General features: G+C 42.4%; 1 protein-coding gene across 1 annotated transcript in view; it reads right to left on the bottom strand.

The window, feature by feature from the left end:
* The window catches only part of TRMT10B (tRNA methyltransferase 10B), a 627,227-nt gene that overhangs the window by 249,199 nt on the left and 357,666 nt on the right, over nt 1-20,362 (bottom strand). The window contains exon 6 of the mRNA XM_044059498.1: nt 12,613-12,765. Coding sequence (XP_043915433.1) covers nt 12,613-12,765 — 153 coding nt within the window. The remainder of the gene's footprint in view (nt 1-12,612; nt 12,766-20,362) is intronic.

The following is a 20,362-nucleotide window of genomic DNA, read 5'->3' as shown; positions in this document are numbered from 1 at the left end:
TTAAATATTTATATATATATATAATACCTGGGTAATACAGAACAATTTGTTACATGTCCGTCCAAACTGTCCTATAAAAACTATAAGAATCTGAACAACAATACAATATACAATGACCAAAATATATATATTGCCCTAAATCTACCTGTCTATAAAAATATTGTAACAAAATTGTGCCATCAATATGATGTGAATATATATAAATATAAATAAATATAAAATTTAGTAAGCCTATTAGTGTCTTATGGTCACAAATTAACTGTTGCATATGCCACTAAACCCAAATTTAACCCATGGCTAGCAAAGGTTTAATAGAAATAACGTCACTGAGTCCTGGTGGGGTTGAAGCATCCAATAAAACCTGGCACCAATACTCTTTGTATGATAACAGGCCCTTGAAGTCCCCTCCCCTCTATATCAAGTTGAACACTGTCAATAATAGCAAACTTGAAATAGTGCCTGTCTCCACATTTTTTAATATGTCTAAAAAGAGCGTTCTTTTCATCTTTTGTCCTGATACTATATAAATGAGAATATATCCGTTTAGTAAATTTCCTCTCAGTTTTTCCTATATAAAATCCTGAGCATGCCATGCATTTAGCCATATATACAATCATCTTAGTGCAACCATTACCTTGTTTAAATATTATTTTTGCACTATTTATATTTTCCAATGTTATACTTTTTTCCTGAAGAATATGACTGCACTGTTTACAACTACCACATTTTTTTAGTATAAGAGTCATAAGATATTGGTTTTAAATTCCTTTTCTCTAAATATTTCTTTATGTTGTACCCCATCTTATACACAAATCTGTTGTAAACAGTGCAGTCATGTTCTTCAGGAAAAAAAGTATAACACTGGAAAATATAAATAGTACAAAAATAATATTTAAACAAGGTAATTGTTGCACTAAGATGATTGTATATATGGCTAAATGCATGGCATGCCCAGGATTTTATATAGGAAAAACTGAGAGGAAATTTACTAAACGGTTATATTCTTATTTATATAGTATCAGGACAAAAGATGAAAAGAATGCTCTTTTTAGACATATTAAAAAATGTGGAGACAGGCACTATTTCAAGTTTGCTATTATTGACAGTGTTCAACTTGATATGGGGGGGGGACTTCAAGGGCCTGTTATCATACAAAGAGTATTGGTGGCAGGTTTTATTGGATGCTTCAACCCCACCAGGACTCAATGACGTTATTTCTATTAAACCTTTGCAAGCCATTGGTTGAATTTGGGTTTAGTGGCATATGCAACAGTTAATTTGTGACCATAAGACACTAATAGGCATACTAAATTTTATATTTATTTATATTTATATATATTCACATCATATTGATGGCACAATTTTGTTACAATATTTTTATAGACAGGTAGATTTAGGACAATATATATATTTTGGTCATTGTATATTGTATTGTTGTTCAGATTCTTATAGTTTTTATACGACAGTTTGGACGGACATGTAACAAATTGTTCTGTATTACCCAGGTATTATATATATATATATATATATATATATATATATATACATATATAAATATTTAATACAAAAATATTTTTTAAGGTTTAGATTTATATATATTATATATTGTATTTTTTTTTTACATTGTGATTAGTATATATAGGATTTTTACAATAACAGGTTTTGCACGATGTGTAATTTTTAGGTGTCATATACCTTTAATATGAAGCATTGTGTATTTTGAATTTTGGCGCCAAAAAGTTTAAGTGCTGAGAGGTTTGTTTCAACTTGTTCTGATGAAGCTTGCCATTTAGCAAGTGAAAGCGCTTAAACTTTTTGGATTATTCTGTGTTTCATTTAATAAAATTACAGTTTGGCTGAGGATTTTGCTGGTTTTTGAAGACATTTGTTTTATTTGTTCCACTGGCTTTCAAAAAAGTTTATTTAACTGCTCAGAGTTTGGCTGTGGATATTGCTGGTTTTTGAAGGCATTTGTTTCATTTGTTCCACTGGCTTTCGTATATACTTTTCAGCTGCTGAATTGCCGTTTTCTTGGTGAGTTTCATCTCAAGACACTGGGACTGTCAACGTTCTATGCCTTGGGTATAAAAGAAGGATTAGTACAGAGAGACACCCTGTTCCCCTAAAACAGAAAGAAGGAACTATAACAGCCTAGAATTCAGAGACTCATTTAGCTGAAATAAGGGCCAAAAGAAAAGCAGTCTTCCAAGTACAATTTTGCAAGGAAGCTGAAGCTGCAGGCTCAAAAGGAGCCTGAGTCAAATTTTCATGCACAAAATTAAGGTCCCTGGAAGGTGGAATATGCTTCCTGGGAGGCCTGATATGAAGGATTCCATTAAGAAATTGTTTGAATTCAAACCTAGAGGCAAGAGGAGTAGTAAAGTGCAAACCAGCGTAAAGGTGAGCTTTAACTGAAGAATATTTTAACCCAGCATGAAGCAATTCACATGAATAAGGGAGAACCAGAAGTATCCCCATTGAAAAGGGATCCTGGTTACCAGAAAGGCACCAGAGAGAAAGTCTCTTCCATTTGGACAAATATGATTACCTGGTTAGTAGGTTTCCTGGCCTCCTGAAGAAAGCACATCCTCAGAAAAGAGGTGCCTACAAGGGATCAAAACTCTATTGTCCAATGCGTCAGTTGACGAGTGTACAAGTGAGGATGGATCAGAGACAGGGTTGCCACCTTTTAAGCGGGCCAAAGTGGGACATGGGGGTGTGGTCAATATGACACTGGCCACACCCTCTACCATGACATCACCACCAGAGTGGTGAAGGAGATGCTGTTATGGGTACGATGGATGGCTGCTGGAGTGGCTAGCTGGTTGGTGGGAGTAGCTGCTAGATGGATGAATGACTGGATGGATGGCTGAATAAATGGATGCATGACTGGATGTATGGCTGGCTGCATGAATGGATGGATGGCTGGCTGGATGGATGGCTGGAGTGGCTAGCTGGTTGGTGGGAGTAGCTGCTGGATGGGTAGCTTGATGGATGACTGGCTGGATGGATGGAGGATGGCTGGCTGGACGGAGGGGGAGGATGGCTGGCTGGATGGATGGATGGAGGAGGATGGCTGTCTGGATGGATGGAGGAGGAGGACGGCTGGCTGGCTGGATGGATGGATGGAGGAGGATGGCTGGCTGGATGGATGGAGGAGGAGGACGGCTGGCTGGTTGGCTGGCTGAAGGATGGCTGGCCGGCTGGATGGATGGATGGATGGATGGAGGAGGAGGATGGCTGGCTGGCTGGAGAGGGTGGCTGGCTGGCTGGCTCGCTTGTTACAAAAAAAATCTCGGTCGTTTTTTAGCAGCTGTAGAAGCGCTTAAAACAAAGCGCTCCTACAGCCATGATCTTTGCAGGGCTCTTCCTGCCCCAATCCCCACCGCTTTTGTGAATTGCAGCCAATTGCTGCACGAATTAAAGCACCCGGACCTAACAGGCAGCAGCTTTGCCTACAGGTCCGGGTTGGTAACGTAACTGAATTGCCGTGAAAAAAAGCCAGAATTAATTGCAACTTTTCCATGGCAATTCAGTGTGATCGCAAAAGCGGGACTTTTCAGGTCCCACTACTTGATACAGCGTACAACGGGATAAGGTGGCTTAACCTGTGAGTGTCCTGCTGACAACGGGACGGGTGGCAACCTTAATCAGAGACCTCCTGTCCTGTGTGAGAAGGCCCACCCAGAGGTAACTTGTGATGACTGCCCCTGGCTAAGTGAAGAAGAAGGGGGAAACAATGCTGTCTGGGCCAAAATGGAGTCACCAGCAAGACTTTAGGGGAGTCTTGCTTGATCTTGAGCAGGGCCCTCAGAATCAGAAGGAGAGGGAAGGAGCAGAGAAAAATCGCCTTCCAAAGAAAAGATAGGGTGCCCACCTTCCAAGCCAGAGGGCTTGGGAATGTGGCACAGAAAATAGAAAGTTGTCTGTTCAAAGGTGAGGCAAAAAGATCTACCTGTGGAGTACTCCTCTGATGGACAATGTCCAGAAACACATCTCTGTGAAGCACCCATTTATGAGCCTGTATACTACACCTGCTCAAAGAGTCTGCCACTATCTTTTGCTTTGAAGAAATGTAGGCAGTCTGAAGAGTCGCTGCATACTGGATAGCTATATCCTAGACCCGAAGAGCAAATCTGCAAAGAAGGTAGAACCATGTCCCCCCTTGCTTGTTGATTTGCACATTGCTGTGGTATTGCCTGTGAAGACTATGAGAGGCCCAGGAAGAAAGAGGGAATGAAAAGACTGAGGAGCTAAAAGGAGAGCTCTCATCTCCTTTATTTTGATGTGATCTGAAAGCATCCAACAATTTGGTATTAATATCATCAGGTAAAGGCTGCAGACAAAGCCAAGAGTAACATGTGAAAACAGAACCAAATACAGCAGCCCTAGAAGAAGCTTCAGCATCATAACTATATTTCATATTGCGGTGAGCCACTTGAGAGGTAGAACCCAGTAAAGAAAAAGACGAGACCCTCCCTTGTGAATCAGGGAGGTCAGAGATTGCCTGAGAAACTTGAGAAAGAAGGGCTAAAACATTCCTGGTCATATGACTCTGATAATCAATAGCTCTAAAAGCCAGGGTGGCAGCACTATACATCTTTTTGCCTAGGCATTCCACGGCTCTACTGTCCTTATCTGAAGGACATAGTTTAGTGGATGGCAAACCTTTAGAAGGTTTGTCAGAAGAGGCAGGCACTACAGAAGGATCAGCAGGAGGACATTTGTACAAACATTTATAATCATCAGGCACCTTGTAAAATCTGTCATGCTTTTTAAGGGCTGGAGGTGCGAATCAGGGGCAACCCAGGCTGCTGAAAAGGTATCCAAGAGGGCAGCCAAGATTGGAGGTATAGCAGAGGGATTGGGAGATGCCATCTGGAGGAGTTCATAAAACCTCTTTTGAATATCAAGAATCTGAGAACAATCCCATTTGAAAAATTCCATCATGAGGAAAATAGTGTCCTCAAAGAAGAGTTCTTCTAATGGAGAATCCGGACTAATACTTCTCCCTCTTCAGATCCATAATCCAAGGGAGAAGGAATCTGAGAAAAATATATACCAAAGACTCTTGCCCAGAAACCAAATCCTCTTCAGAGGACTCCTGCTCTCCGGGTCTCTTAAGGCGTGTAGATGCCCAAGGTGTCTTTAAGGCCATTAAGCCATTAAACAATCCCTAGGTAAAATCCTGCCAATCATGCTATGGATCTTTAGCAGCAGGGGAAATATGTTTTTGTTTTTATTTTGAGGGACGGCTGCTGAAAACCTCTAGGAGGTTCGGACCCTTGCCCACACTCAACTACTGTAGTAGGAATCTCCTCCTGAACTATCTCCTCGGTCCCTCAGATATAATCAGCCAAGGTTTCTCCTCAATGTATGGAACGGACATTTACAAAGCTTCTGAGGACATGCAGGAAGTTGGATCCATGTTGGCCACCAACAGGGTCGCAGCAGAGGAATCCAAGACAACAATTAGACAATCATCTGGGCTTTTACTAGCCTTGAGAGAGATATCCGGGGGAAGCAGAAAGTACAGTTTTGTACCTACCATAAATGTAGATGTTCGAGTGCTAATACAGCTGCAGTCATAACAGATGGGTTTTCCTGCCATCAGGTGGGTCCTCGGTCGGCCGAATTCCAAAGTCTAGGTCCGGCGTCGGATGTCGTCGCTTCTTCCCTGACATCAGTGTGACAGGGGTATAAAAGAACCAGCAGACGCCATTTTCTTCAGTTTTTCTTGCCCCAGATGTCAGGTGCCCCCAGAAGGAAGGCAATACATACATTTATGTAATAATGCAATGCAATATAATCAAAAAACAGTAGTTGCAAGCAAATACACCAGAAAAGAATACCCCAATCAGGTTGTATGAGGAGGTGTTAGCCATTAGGCCTGTCCCAAGAGGGGAAGGAGGGAGGGAAACCTGGACTGCAGCTGTATTAGCACTCGAACATCTACATTTATGGTAGGTACAAAACTGTACTATGTTCATCGTGCATACAGCTGCAGTCATAACAGATGGGTAGAATCCCAAAGCTAAAAAAGGGGTGGTAGGAACTAAGTGGAACTAGGAGGAGCCAGGATGCCCTGCAAGACTGCAGTGGCAAAGCCCGCTCTAGATTTGGAGTATAATGGTAGGTGATAGTGCTTGGAGAAAGTATGTACAGAACTCCAAGTGGCTGCTTCCAAAATATCTTTGGTAGGAACCCCCCAGAGGAAAGCTGCAGAGGTAGCTGTGGCCCTTGCGGAGTGAGATCTAATGCCTGCAGGTACAGCTTTACCATGAAAAGAGCAACAAAAGCTTATGCAGTGGGATATCCATTTTGAGATTGTCTGTTTGGAAATAGGCTTCCCTTGAGCTCCTGTAGCATAGGATACAAAGAGTTGTTCTGATTTTCTGAAAGGCTTTGTTCTGTCCAAATAATAACGTAGCTGTCTGTGAATGTCCAAGGAATGTAGTAGTCTCTCCCCCTTGTTTTGAGGATTAGGGTAAAAGGTAGGTAAGTGGATAGCCTGATTCAAGGCTACCCTGGATACTACCTTTGGCATAAAGGAAGGATTGGTTCATAAGGAAACTGTCCTGATGGAAAATGATGAAAGGCTGCACAGCCATGAGGGCTTGTAGTTCCGAAACCCTGCGAGCTGAGGTGATAGCCAGAAGAAAGGCTGTTTTCCCGGACAAATATTGCAGATCTGTTGAAGCAGCTGGCTCAAAAGGAGGCAAAGTCAGTTTTTCTAGAATGAAATTGAGGTCCCAAGCAGGTACTGGTTGCTTCCTTGGGGGTTTTATATTCTTAGCCCCTCTGAGGAACTGTCTTAAGAGGGGGTGAGAGAATAAAGGAGGATCAGTGTTGTATTCTGCAGAAATGGCTGAGGCAAGGATTTTGATGGAGGAGAATGAAAGTCCACTGCTTAGCATGTCAGCTAGGTACTGTAATATTTGAGGTAACTTCAGTATTCCAGGATTCTGACCCTTTTTCTGATTCCAGGCACAAAACCGTTTCCATTTGGCGGAGTAGGCTTTTCTAGTAGAAGGCCTTCTGGCCTCCAAAATGACATCCTGCACCTCCTTGGAGAGTAGGGTCTGTTGTGAATTTAAGGAATCTTCCATGCGGCTAGATTGAGTGTTTTCAGCTGACTGTGAAGAGTTTTGAAGTTGTGCTGATTCAGTAGTAGAGGCATTAGAGGCAGGATCCATGGAGGGGAATGCGTCAGGCTCCTCAGGAGTGGGTACCAGTGTTGTCTTGGCCAGTCTGGAGCAATGCGAATCATCTTTGGTCTGTCTGCTCTGGTTTTTAATAGAACTTTGGGCAGCAGAGGAAGAGGTGGAAAGGCATAAATTGTCATTGTTGTCCAACTGAAAGAGAGTGCGTCCACTTTCCAGGCCTGTGGATGAAAGGTCCTTGAGCAGAATTTTGTCAATTGGTGATTTCTGTGGGTGGCAAAGGGATCTATGTCTGGCCTTCCCCATGCTTGGATTATCTTTGTAAAAACTTGAGGATGCAACTTCCATTCGTGTGGATCTGTCATATTTCTGCTTAGGTTGTCTGCCAGCGTGTTTTCCTTGCCTGGCAGGTACTGCGCTTGAAGTTCGATTTTTAATTCCAGAGCCATGTTCCAAAAAGAGACATGGCTAGCCTGCATAGGGGATATGAATGAGTTCCTCCCTGTTTGTTTATGTACATTACTGTGGTGTTGTCTGTCCTTATCAATAGCTGGCCTGGATGCAGTAGGTCTTTGAAAGCCATAATAGCATTTATTACTGCTAGCATTTCCTTTTGATTGATGTGTAGGTGCTTTTCTTTTTGGGTCCATTTGCCCTGAATGCACCGATCTGTCATGTGCACCCCCCAGGCATAGTCCGAGGCATCTGTTGTGATGACTTGATTTGCTTGAGGCTTGCAGAATGGGAGACCTGTGTTTCTTTGGCATGCTTGAGCCCACCACAGAAATTCCTTTTGAAGACATGGAATCAGTGGTATAATTGTTTCCAAACTGTGGCTGTGTTGAGACCATAAGTTTTTTAGGGACCATTGAAGTTTCCTCATATGCAGCTTTGCACATAGGATTAGCAGGATGCAAGATGCCATGAATCCCAGAGCCTGCAGGATTTTCCTTGCAGTCAGCCTGGTGAAGGTTGCCAGTTTTCTGAAGTATTGAGTTAGTTGCCCTTGTTTCTCTGGCGTGAGTAGGCCATCTGGGTATTTGTATTCAAGCTGGCACCCAGGAAAATTATTGTTTGAGAGGGTATTAGCCTTGATTTCTTTTTGTTGACTGTGTATCCCAGAGAATTCAACAACATTATTACAAACGCTAGATGTTTCAGAAGTATGTGCTTGCTGTCCGCTTGGATCAGGCAGTCATCCAAATATGGGTATATTTGTATCCCTTGAAGTCTGCAGAAGGCAATTACTGATGCCAGGCATTTCGTGAACACTCTGGGCACAGTAAATAAGCCAAAGGGCAATGCAGAGAATTGATAATGGGTTGAACCTGCAAGAAATCTGAGGTATCTTCTGCATTCTTATCTGATTGGGACATGCAGGTATGCCTCCTTGAGGTCCAAAGTTACCAGCCCAAGACTCCTTGCCCAGCATGGAAAGAAGCTGCTGTAATGTGAGCATCTTGAATTTTGGTATGAGTAAAAATGTGTTTAGGATGGATAGGTCCAAAATAGGTCTCCAATCTTTGCCCTTCCTTGGTACCAGGAATAGTCTGGAATAAAAACCTTGACCCTGTTCTTGTGCAGGTACCTCTTGAATAGCTTTCATGTCCATGAGATCTGAAATTTGTCTTTGTGCCTCTGCCCTTTGATTGTGTGGCAGGTTTGGCATGCCTCTCATTTTTGGAAGGGTGTGAAAGTGGAATCTGTAGCCTCTGTCTATAATGTCCAGGATCCATTTGTCTTTTGTGACAATATGCCAATTTTTCGAAAGTAATGCCAGTTTTCCGACTAAAGGTGCTGCCATTTGAGCCTTGCTTGGCATACAAGGGGGAAAGTCATTGGTTCTGCTTTCTGCATGGCTGTGAACTATCCTCACCACCTCTTTGTGTAGGTGCTTGCCATTGTCTGCCTCTAAATGATCCTTGAGATTGCCCTCTACCCCTTGGGCGCCTGTATCTGCCTCTTTGGGGCCTGTCCATGGCTGGAAAGGACCAATTTTTTGAAGGCCAATTTCTACTGAAACGTGGAGGTTGTACCTGTAGGAAATCTTTCACTGTTTGCATTGATTTTGCCTTTTCCTCCATTTTCTTTAATACTCCTCAGCTTTAACACCAAACAATACATCTTTTTGAAGAGGTGCATCTAGTAATTTAGCTTTGACATGATCTGGTAAGGTTTGCTCTTTGAGCCAAGCATGTCTACGTATGACTGATCCTGTAACAGCAGCTCTACATGAGGCCTCTAAAGCATCAAAACCACATTGCAAGGTATGTTTACCCACTTGCTCTGCACTATGTAACAAATCCTGCAACTCCTTCAAGTCTGGTTGTTCAGGTTGTGACATTTTGCTTTTCAACTGAGATAACAGAAACTGTTGATACTTTAACATATGGAACTGACAGTTTAATGCCCTCATGGTTAAGGTGGCTGAGGTGTATACCTTTTCCCCCCACCTTTCTAAAGCTCTGGAATCTCTCTCTGAAGGTAATGGATTTTTGGCAGTGGACACCTTAATTCCCTTGGGACCCTGTGAAATAGTTTCTGGGTCAGCCGCATGGCTTTTGTACAGGAATTGGTGTGAATCAGGAACCTGGTAATACCTGTCAGGCTTGAATGGAGCTGGAGGTAAAGAATCAGGGTTAAGGCTGGCCTCCGAATACACATCATCTAGTATGTTTAAGACAGGAGATATAGCCAGAGGCCTGTGCTGAGGGAGCAAGAGGAAATCCCTAAGCCTTTTCTTGGAGTCTGAGTACTCTTGGCCTTCCCAGTGGAAGTGTTCCCTCAAGGTATGTAGGGTTTCCCCAAAAGAGTAATCCTCAGGGGGGGGGGACAGAGGGAATGGACTCCTGTGCATCAGAATCTTCAAAAGGGGAGTATGAATGTTCCTGGTCTTCAGAATGTTCTGAAGTAATGGAGGCCTGGTCCGAGGAAGGGTATTCTTCCTCCACTCTGGGCCTTTTGTCCGAGGGGGGTTGAGAACCCCTGATAAGAGTAATCAAATCCTCAGCCATTTTGAGCATCTGCTTTTTAGGCATGGGGCCTTGAGAGGGGCCCTGTGGAGCTTGTCTTTTAGCATGCATGGCTGCTTTGGACTTAGTGAAAGCCTTAATGGAAAAAGAAGAAGAAGGCCTGAAGACACCTTGAGAGGTGGCAGGCCTGTCTAAACTGTGAGTTTCCCCGCCAAGAGTGGCTTCGGTATCTGTAGTCGGGGTGTGGGCTGAAGAGCCTGCGACCTCGGGCACAGAAGACACCGCCAATGAAGTGTCATCGGTAGTCAGGGGCTGCGTAGGCGCCTCGCTGAGAACCGGAGCACCTGTAGTCGGCTTTAGCGTGGTGTCGGTAGAAGTCGCGGACCTCGTATGTCGGTCCTTATCTTTGCGTCTTTTACTCAAAACCGGAGTCGGAGTATCCGACGACAAAATGTAATTAAACTTTTTGCCAAAATAGTGTTGGGCGAACTCCGCCCGACGCTTAATAGCGCGTCTGTTGAATGTAGCACAAAAACGTCAGGCCGAGACGTCGTGGTCTGGGCCTAAACAAGGAATGCAGAGGGAATGAAAATCCTTATGCGGTATTTGCTTCCCACATGAAATGCAATTATTAACTTTGTCTGACATCGGTCTGAGGCAAGAAAAGTTTCCCCAACGGGGTACTTAGCTTTCAAGAAGACTTCGGTTGAAAAATACTCAATCTCAGGAGCTGGCCGACCGGCACTTGCGAACTGCTTCTGCTTCGGGCACTGCGCGGCAAGAAAGACTGAAGAAAATGGCGTCGGCTGGTTCTTTTATACCTCTGTCGCACTGATGTCAGGGAAGAAGCGACGACATCCGACACCGGACCTAGACTTTGGAATTCGGCCGACTGAGGACCCGCCTGACGGCAGGAAAACACATCTGTTATGACTGCAGCTGTATGCACGATGAACATCAACAGTCAAATCAGACCTCAAGTTTTTGGCCTTTTTCTTGGCAGGCGTAAAAATCCTTCAGGAAGGGAAGACTCCACTACAGCACCCTGAAACAACAAGTTAAGGTGTTGGTTCTCTAGGTAAATTGACAAGGAGGAGAGACGACTACATAGGATCTTAGGAACAAACGCCTGGCAGACAGAACACTGTTTATGGTCGTAAGAAGCACCCAAACAAGAGAGACATCGCACATGACAATCTTTATGGGGAATGTGCCTCTCACACTGACGTATTCACATTCTGGATAACATGTAAACACACCAATATAAGAAATAGGTAAGAAAAACTCCAATGGGGCATTTACCTGTAACACTGCTCAGTAACCAGCACAGGAGGAGGAGCACTCAGACAGACTATCAGTAATGGCATTCGAACTGGTGGCAAAGAAGTTCTGAGGTATCATCTTTTTGCCCTATGCCTTATGTGGGGGGGCATATATGTGAGATACCATGTCTACAAATTCCTGAGGCTTTGGTATACTGTCTGGACATTGGGCTAACATTGGCAGGAGATCTCTTATGTAAAGAATAATGCAACAGTGATATGGAAGGACATTTACTATTTATACTGGAAGATGGACGATAATCTTTAAAGGCAAGTATGAAGTGGTCAGTTCTTATTTCATCAAAGATTATTTGAAGAAAAGAAGTTATTCCAGAAACAACGAGATGCAAGAAAGTTAACAATAAAACACAAGAAAGTAAGATGGTAAAATAAACAGGTAGCATAAAAGTTTAATTCACCAAAATAACAGCAACTGCTGTCGGAACAAGTGAGACATACTTTTAGTTCCTGCAGTTTAGATTAGGTAGTAATATTGTGTGTGTGTGTGTGTGTGTGTGTGTGTGGGTGGGGGTGAGAAATTATAGAATAAAACTTTACAAATAGCACTGAAAATGGTTCCTCAAGGAAATATACAATCAACATAGATATCAAACCTGATGTGCATGCAACATTTTTTCAAATTCAGACTGGTCAATATCAAAACTCATTATCTATGCGAGTTCAGTCATCAAACTAAAGTTAGTTGGTGTGCTGCATCAGAGATTAGTGCTGAATAATTCTTGTGGTCAGAATTAGTTCTTACTTGGCCACACTTCCACACATTAATCAGAATATACTGCAGCATCTAACTACTGACATGTTAACATGTGGAAATGCAGCTCAATAAAACTTTAAGCATGGTCCTGTGTGAATGATTAACAGTTAGCTAGTGTATTAAAGAGGGCATATGCAAGTGTAAGATTAAACATGGGTAACAATATAAACAACAGAGAACAAATTTTCAGTGTAACTTTAGAGATGTCTTATTGGTTGTACAGCTACAAGGTTCTGTATAATGCCATGGGCTTCTAGAATCTGTTATACCAACTGCGCAATAATTACAGAAGCTAATTACTTGTTATGGTGCTTTTTAAATTCCACATTCACATTTTTTATAGTTAACAGCAGATTTAGTAAAACAACATCCTTACTTACTATGTAACTGGTGAATCCATCATTCATCCGTAAGCATTCACTGTGAATAGGACCACCTGGGATAAAACTAGTTAGGTATATTCGAAAGGGATTTGTAGATTTCCTGTTGGTACCATACAACCTCCTTATCTGTGCAGCAAGTCGACTTATCTCCTTCAAAAGAAAGAGAGAAAGATCGGATAAATTATTAACTACTTTTTTCAGTATAGGATTCTTCATTGACAGTGCATCTAAGCAATGATACTCACTGAATGTAAGACATCATTCATAGGGTATGTATTTTCTGTATGTATGACATATTTTAATTGCATGCTTCTCACTGTTAACAATATATTTTTTTCTACATGTGTTACTCAGTGAATATATACTGTAGATATGTTTTCTCCTCTGTAAGCCTGTGGAACTCTTCCTTCTGGGCACCTACTGAAAATGTTTTTTTAGCTCAGCTGAACTATCCTGTTAACATATGGAAATACACAGGAAAATAAATTACTTCATTTAATCTTCAATCACCCATTTTACCCAGTCAAATTCAGAGTAAGGGGAAACCACAGCCTATTCTGGCAATCAGTGGCCACAAGACAAGGGAATACCCAGCAAAATTCCTCCTGGACAGCGGGAGGACATGCAGACTCCACAAAGAAGGTATCCCATCTGAGAAGTGAACTGAGCTGTGAAGAAGCAAAGCTAACACAGTTAATTTATAGCATTTTAAATGTTTTCCACGCCAAACCTTAGAAAGTGGTGTAACAATTCAGGTCAGCTGATTCAGCAGTCTGCTAAAAATGCAAGCATTTAATGTTTATTATACAATGAAGGGCCATTGCTATTCAAAAATGATCATGCTGATTGCAAACCCAATCAGCTTGCTCATTGTAATCGAGCATTTACCAGTATAAAGAACAATATCTGCTGAATTTCATTGAGCAACAAGACTTTCTATTGACATATGTTGCATAACAGCACTGTAAACCTTATTTACGCAGGACAGAAAATAAGAGAGAAATCAGGGACATTCTGCAAAATGGTAGAGAGTTAAGAGGAATTTTTACTGATATGAAAACTGACAGTTCTACCACTAAAGTAGAATTGTGTAAAATCTTACCATAACAGTAGATGTCCCTCTCTTCATTGTTGCAGTATTCATTACAATAGGGATCCTCTTGCAAGGGTGGCCCAACATCTGGCCAATATACCAAAGCCTTTAGGTTGCTTTAAGGTACGCTGTACATCACACGTATGCTCCTTGTGTAGCATAGGGCATAAAGGTGACGTTCTGCTGATGTCTGAACATACCGACCTCAGAACTCTGAGCTCCAGGAGGAATGCCAATCCAAGGAATAGAGAGGTAAGCAGTACATCCCAGAAAAGGAATGGACCAGGATTCAGTGGGAAGGAGTGAATACTGCAACAGTGAAGAGAAGGACATCTACCATTATGGTAAGATTTTTATATAACTCTGCTATGTCCTTCCATTTCACTGTTGCAATACTCACTACAATAAGGAGAGTGCCAAAGCTCAGAAAAAAGAGGAGGAAGGACTAGCAGAGCTGTCTAGGATGCCATAAAGGATGGCCCTAGCATAACCAGCTCTAGCTCTGGAAATTCCATCCAACTTGTAGTGCTTGGTAAAAGTATGCACAGAAGTCCAGGCAGCTGCCTCAAGAATAGAGTTAGTATCCAAACCATTGATAAACGCACCAGTAGAAGCCACAGCTCTAGTAGAATGAGTCTTAACAGAAGAAGGAAGGATCTTACCAAGAAAGGAATAACAAAAATAAATGGCTTTATAAATCCAAGAAGAAAAGTCTGCTTGGACACAGCCAATCCTAAAGACCTAGGGTGGAAGGGAACAAAGAGCTGATCAGATTTACAAAAAGTCTTAGTCTTATCCAAATAAAATCTGAGTTGTCTATGTACATCCAGTGTATGCAGGACCGTCTCACTAGCAGACTGTGCAGAAGGAAAACAGTGAGTAAATTAATAGACTGATTAAGGGACAACTCATTAACCACCTTGGGCATAAAAGAAGGATTAGTACGAAAGGACACCCTGTCCTTATGAAAAAACAAAATAGGAGGACAAGCTATAAGTACATGAAACTCAGACACCCATCTGGTAGAAGTAATGGCTAACAAAAGTACAGTCTTCCAAGAGCAATGCTGCAAGGAAGTTGAAGTTGCAGGCTGAAAAGGAGCTTGGGTCAGTTTTTCCAAAACAAAATTAAGATCCCAGGTAGGAGGAACAGGCTTCCTGGGAGGCCTAATATGCAGGACGCCTTTAGGAAATTGTTTGGCTTCAAATCTAGAAGCTAAAGGAGGTGATAAAGGCAGACAAGCAAAGACAGCTGATAAGTGGGCCTTAACATAAGACTAAGTCAACCCAGCATTGAGAAGTTCAAACAGATAAGGAAGAACCAAAGGAGCATCCACAGAAAGTGGATCCAGGTTATGAGAAAGACACCAAACAGAAAACTTCTTCCACTTGGATAAGTAGGACTTCCTAGTATTGGGTTTCCTGGCCTCCTACAGGACCCTAAGCATGCCCTCAGAAAAAGTGTCTGTGGAATCAAAAGCCTATCACCCAACAGTCTCAGTTGAAGAGTGGACATGTGGGGATGGATGAGCAATCCCTTGTCTTGTGTGAGCAGGTCCACCCTGTGAGATAACTTGTGATGCTTGCCCCTGACTAAATGCAGAAGAGGGCACCAATACTGTCTCAGCTAAAAGGGAGTTACCAGCAAGATTTTAGGAGCATCTTGTTGCATTTTAAACAGGACTTTTGGAATGAGGGGAAGGGGAGGGAAGGCATAAACATTCCCTTCCAAGAAAACAATAGGCCGTCCACCTTCAAAACCAGTGGACCAGGGACTCTGGCAGAAAAGAGAGGAAGTTGTCTATTCAGACAGGAGGCAAAAAAGATCGATTTGAGGAGTATGCCATTGGTGGACAATAATCAGAAACACATCCCTGTGAAGCATCCATTCATGGGATTGAGTTATGGATCTGCTCAGAGACTCTGCCAAAATGCTTTGACCTGAGGGAATGTAAACTGCCTGAAAAGTCAGTTGAAAGTAGATAGTAAATTCCCACACTAAGAGTGCCAACTAGCAAAGAAGATGGGACCTTGTCCCCCTGTTTTTTTACATACCGCATCACTGTGGTACTGTCTGTAAAAACCTTGAGAGATCCTAGAGAGAAGAGAGGATGAAAAACCTGAACAGCCAGCAGGAGAGCGCTCATTTCTTTTATATTGATGTGTTCTTCCTGTTGATGAGGCACCCAGACCCCCTGCACCTTTAGGAAACCAAATGCTACTACCCATCCCACATTTGAAGCATTTGTGAACAGCTCATGAGAGGGAAGATGTGGATGAAAAGGGAGCCCTGGATTGAGAGTCAACTGCTGAATCCACCAGTGAAATTCCTTCTTGATATAAGGCAGAAGAGGGACTACAAACTCAAGATTAAGAGCATGTTGAAGCGAAACTAAATTCAGAAACCATTGAAACTTTCTCATGTGAAGTTTGGTCAGTGGGAGCTTAGGAATAGTGGAGGCCATGAACCCCAGAGCTCTCAGAAATTCCCTAGGCATCAGTGAAGCCAGGGGAAGAAGGGACTGAAAAAAAGGAAATGGAAAGAGGCAGGGATGCCAGCAAAGGCACAGTCTGGATCCTGCACCCCAGAAAGACATAATCCTGAGAAGGAGTCAGAAAAGATTTTTTGAAACTTATAGTGAACCCCAGGCTTTGCTGAATGGAAATGGCAAAATGGAGATTTTGCAATAAAGCCTCTGGACAGGATGCCTGAAACAGGTCGTCGTCCAAGTAGGGAAAAACTTGGATCCCCTGTAGCCTGCAAAAAAAAACAATCACAGGAGCAAAATACCCTTGGGGCAGTAGAAAGGCTAAAGGGCAAAGCAGAGAACTGAAAATGCCAGGAAGCAACACAGAAATATAAAAACCTCCTGAAAAAGGGATGGATTGGGATATGCAGATAAGCATTCGTGAAATCCAGAGACACCATATAAGCCAGATGAAGCAAAACAGGGAACAAAATCTGAAGGGGCAACATTCAAAGAGAGGGAACCTTCAGAAATATATTTAGATAAGTGAGGTCTAAAATTGATCTCCAAGTACCCTCTTCCCTGGGTACGAGAAACATTTTGGAGTAAACTCCCTTCCCCTTTGGGAAAGTGGAACATCTTGAATAGAATCCTGAGTCAAAAGATCCTAAAGTACCCCTAGAAAGGACAGCTGTTCTTGAGGGGGTTGAGGAATTCCCATAAAAAGGGAAGAAATTTCCAGACCATGAAACACCCTTGGTGGATAATGGACAGAACCCAGGAGTCCTGAGTAATCTTTAACCAAACACAGACAGATAGAGAAACATGAAGAGAAAAAGGAATGTGGCTGAAAAGAATGGGATAGTCAGACAGCACTTGTTTTATCAGGAAAAGACTTCAGGGGCACAGACGTCTGAGTAGCTTTAACAGGAGGAGCCCGCTTCCCACCTTTCTTGCCTTTGCAGGGAGGGTGAGAATGGCTACGAACATAGGCTGGCTTATTGGGGTAATTTCTCTGAAACTTACATACAAAAGAAACAAAAACATGTTTACGTTCCTGTAAAGCCTTGCCCTTATCCTGAAGAAACTTAAACAAAGCAGCAGTGGCTTCACCAAACAAGTATTTATTATCTAGAGAAGCATGCATCAACTTAGCTTTAATATCATTAGGCAAAGATTGAAGAAGGCAAGAATATCTCCTTATCACAGACCCAAAAGCAGCAGCCCTAGAGGAAGCATCTGTTGCATCATAACTACACTTGATGGAATGATGAGCCACCTGTGAGGAATTCCCTAGCAGGGAAAGAGCAGAAGTCTTTCCCTCAGAGTCTGGAAGATCAGAAATTACCTAACAAAGCCTGAGAAGAAGAGCCAACATGTACCTGGACATATGGGTCTGACAACTGACAGCCCTAAAAAGCTGAAGTAGCAGAGGTATAAATCTTTTTTCCTAACCTTTCCATGGCTCTGCTATTTTTATCAGAAAGCAGAAACTTAGAAGAAGGTAGCAACTGAGATGGCTCATCAGAAGCTGCAGACACCACCGAAGGGTCAGCAGAAGGGCTCTTGTAAAGACATTTACAGTCTTCATGCACTCTATAAAACTTATAAGGTTTTTGGGGGCAGGAGGCTAGCAGCCAGGAGCCTTAGAAGTATTAGAAAAGGCATCCAACATAACAGCCAAAACAGGAGGGAATGCAGAAGATCTGGGCAAACTCATCTGCAGGAGTTTGTAATATCTTTTCTGTACTTCAGAAACCTGAAAAACAATCCCATTTAAAAAAACTCCATCACTCGAGATTGTATCTCCAAAAGAAATTTCCTGAAAAGGAGTATCAGAACTAGTAGATTCCTCTTCCTCAGACCCATAGTCTAAAGAAGAAGGAATTTGAGAGGAGTAAGCAAGGGATTCCTCATCTTAATTCACCTCCTGCTCAGAGGAATCCTGTTCCCTGGGTGTTTTAAGAGGAGTAGAAGAACAAGGAGGAATTGGAACATAAACTCCCTGAGGAGGTTTTAAAGCCATCAAACCATTAAACAACCCAAGTGAAATTTTGCCATTAACTCCGTGGGTCCTTATGAGCTGGAAAAATACATTTAGTTTTCTGCTTTTTTCTTTAAAATGTAGAAAGCTCTGACCCCTGGACGGCATTCAATAATTGTAGTAATTACTTCTCTGACCAAAATTTGAGGAGCACCCCTAGGCCTCTTGGAAATAATCAGCTGAGGTTCCCCCTGAGCATCCAGTGTGGGTGTCTGCAAGGCCTCCAAGTATGTGCCTAAGTTTGGGTTCCCACCAGCCTCCAAATCGGTCGCAGCCGAAGAGTACAACAATGGAGCCAGGCAAACTTCTGGGCTTTCACTCACCTCAGCAAAGACATCCGGAGGAGGCTGCACAGCAAAAGAATCTGGCCTTCTTCTTCATGGATGGCAGCTCCTTGGAGCAGGAATTTCCTTCCATTGTGTCTTTAGCTAAAAGGTTAAGACGTCGATTTTCCAGATACAAAGCCAAAGAAGGAAGTCTACTATGGAGGATCTTGGGAACAAAGACCAGGCAGACTGAATAGGAAGTTTGATCGTGGGAAGCACCAAGGCAAAAACAAGCACTGTTTGTGATGGTCTTTATAGGGAATCTGTCTCCCACACTGGCATTTACCCTTCTTGGATGACATGAAACCCCACCAGCAGCAAAAAATACAAAGAAAGATAAAATACAATAAACCCAATGGGGCACTTATCTGCAATGGGCTGGTGAACCAGCAATGGAATGGACATTTAGACCAACAATCAGAAGATGGTGTTCGGACTGGCGGCAAAGATGTTCTGAGGCTGGTACATCCAGGCATCACCTTTATGCCCTACACAACGCAAGAAACATACGTGGGACATATGGTGTACCTTAAAGCAACCTAAAGGCTTTGGTATACTGGCCAGATGTCGGGCCGCCCTTGGCAGGGGATCCCTATTGTAATGAATACTGCAACAGTTAGGACATCCACAACTTTCACCTGTGTACAGCTTTACAAATCATCTTTGATTTTCTTCACATTTTTTGTGCTGTCTCTTGTAATTGTTTTTGGTAAATTACTTTTTTTGATAGTTAATAATATCATATCTTAGAGTTTCAACTTAAAAAACAAGAAAAAAACATAGAAACAAACATCAATGGAAATATTCTTTCCTTTGTTGCTTCTCTTTCACTGCACTGATGTACTGGGCAAGTGTGGGGATGTAAGTCCTACAGGCATGCATCGTATTGTCAGCATACAGAAGACGAGGAAGAAGATGGCTAAGTGCCATTATACAAAGACATTTTTTAAGAAATGTAAGCAATAAACAACTTCCTTTTTAAATGATGTTGTTTATATAATAGTAATAACCCACTCCTGTAAGTGTGTATCACAGGATTTACCCATGGTTGTCTTTGTTTAATCAATCAGGAATCGCCAGCTGTGGGTAAATCCTGTGATACCCACAACTGGGTGTGGGTTATTGCTAAAATATAAAATAAACTGTGAGTGCAGAGAACTCCTATCAATTGCAAATACTCTGGGATTGTACCTTGGATATGTTTTTAGCCAGTGCCATTTTCTTTCACTTTTTTATGGTGGAACAGGTTCATAGGTAGGTACTAGGCTATTGGCCCTGGGGTCTATATAAGCCTAGCCAAAAAGGTTCCCTGGCTTTCACCACCCAAGAAAATTATTTTCCTGTGCCCCTGTCAAGCAGTGCCACAGAAGTGATCCCTGGGGTGAATTTTCTATTTCCCATCCAGTCGTCAAGATTTTTCTTAAAGAGGGCCAATGAGGAGCTTTGCTTGACATGAATGGGTAGATTGTTCCTGAGTATGGGAAGTCTCTGGGACAGGAATCTATCCCTCCAGCATGTTCTGTTTATTGTGGTGATAAGGTTTAGGTCCCCGGAGCGTGTAGTTCGGAGAGATTGGGATTTCTTTAAGTGTAGCATGTCCAAAAGCTCTGGGTTTGACATATCTTTGTGTGTTAGGCAGAGATTGCCTCTGAGAAGGCAATATGCAACAGAGTAGAGCTGGAGCTTTTTAAGACGGTCTGCGTATGGCATCAGTTTGAAGCCGGTAATCCTCTTAGTGAGGTATTTCAGTGGCCTTTCCAATTGTTGTAGGTGTCTTGTGAGATACATGCCAAACGGGGCATTGTACTCTATAATGG

This window comes from Protopterus annectens, chromosome 17.part0, assembly GCF_019279795.1.
Source record: "Protopterus annectens isolate FY-2018-M chromosome 17.part0, PAN1.0, whole genome shotgun sequence".
NCBI classification, from domain to species: domain Eukaryota; kingdom Metazoa; phylum Chordata; order Ceratodontiformes; family Protopteridae; genus Protopterus; species Protopterus annectens.
The sequence above is the reverse complement of the archived record's forward strand: the minus strand, read 5'-3'. Positions and strand labels throughout refer to the sequence as shown.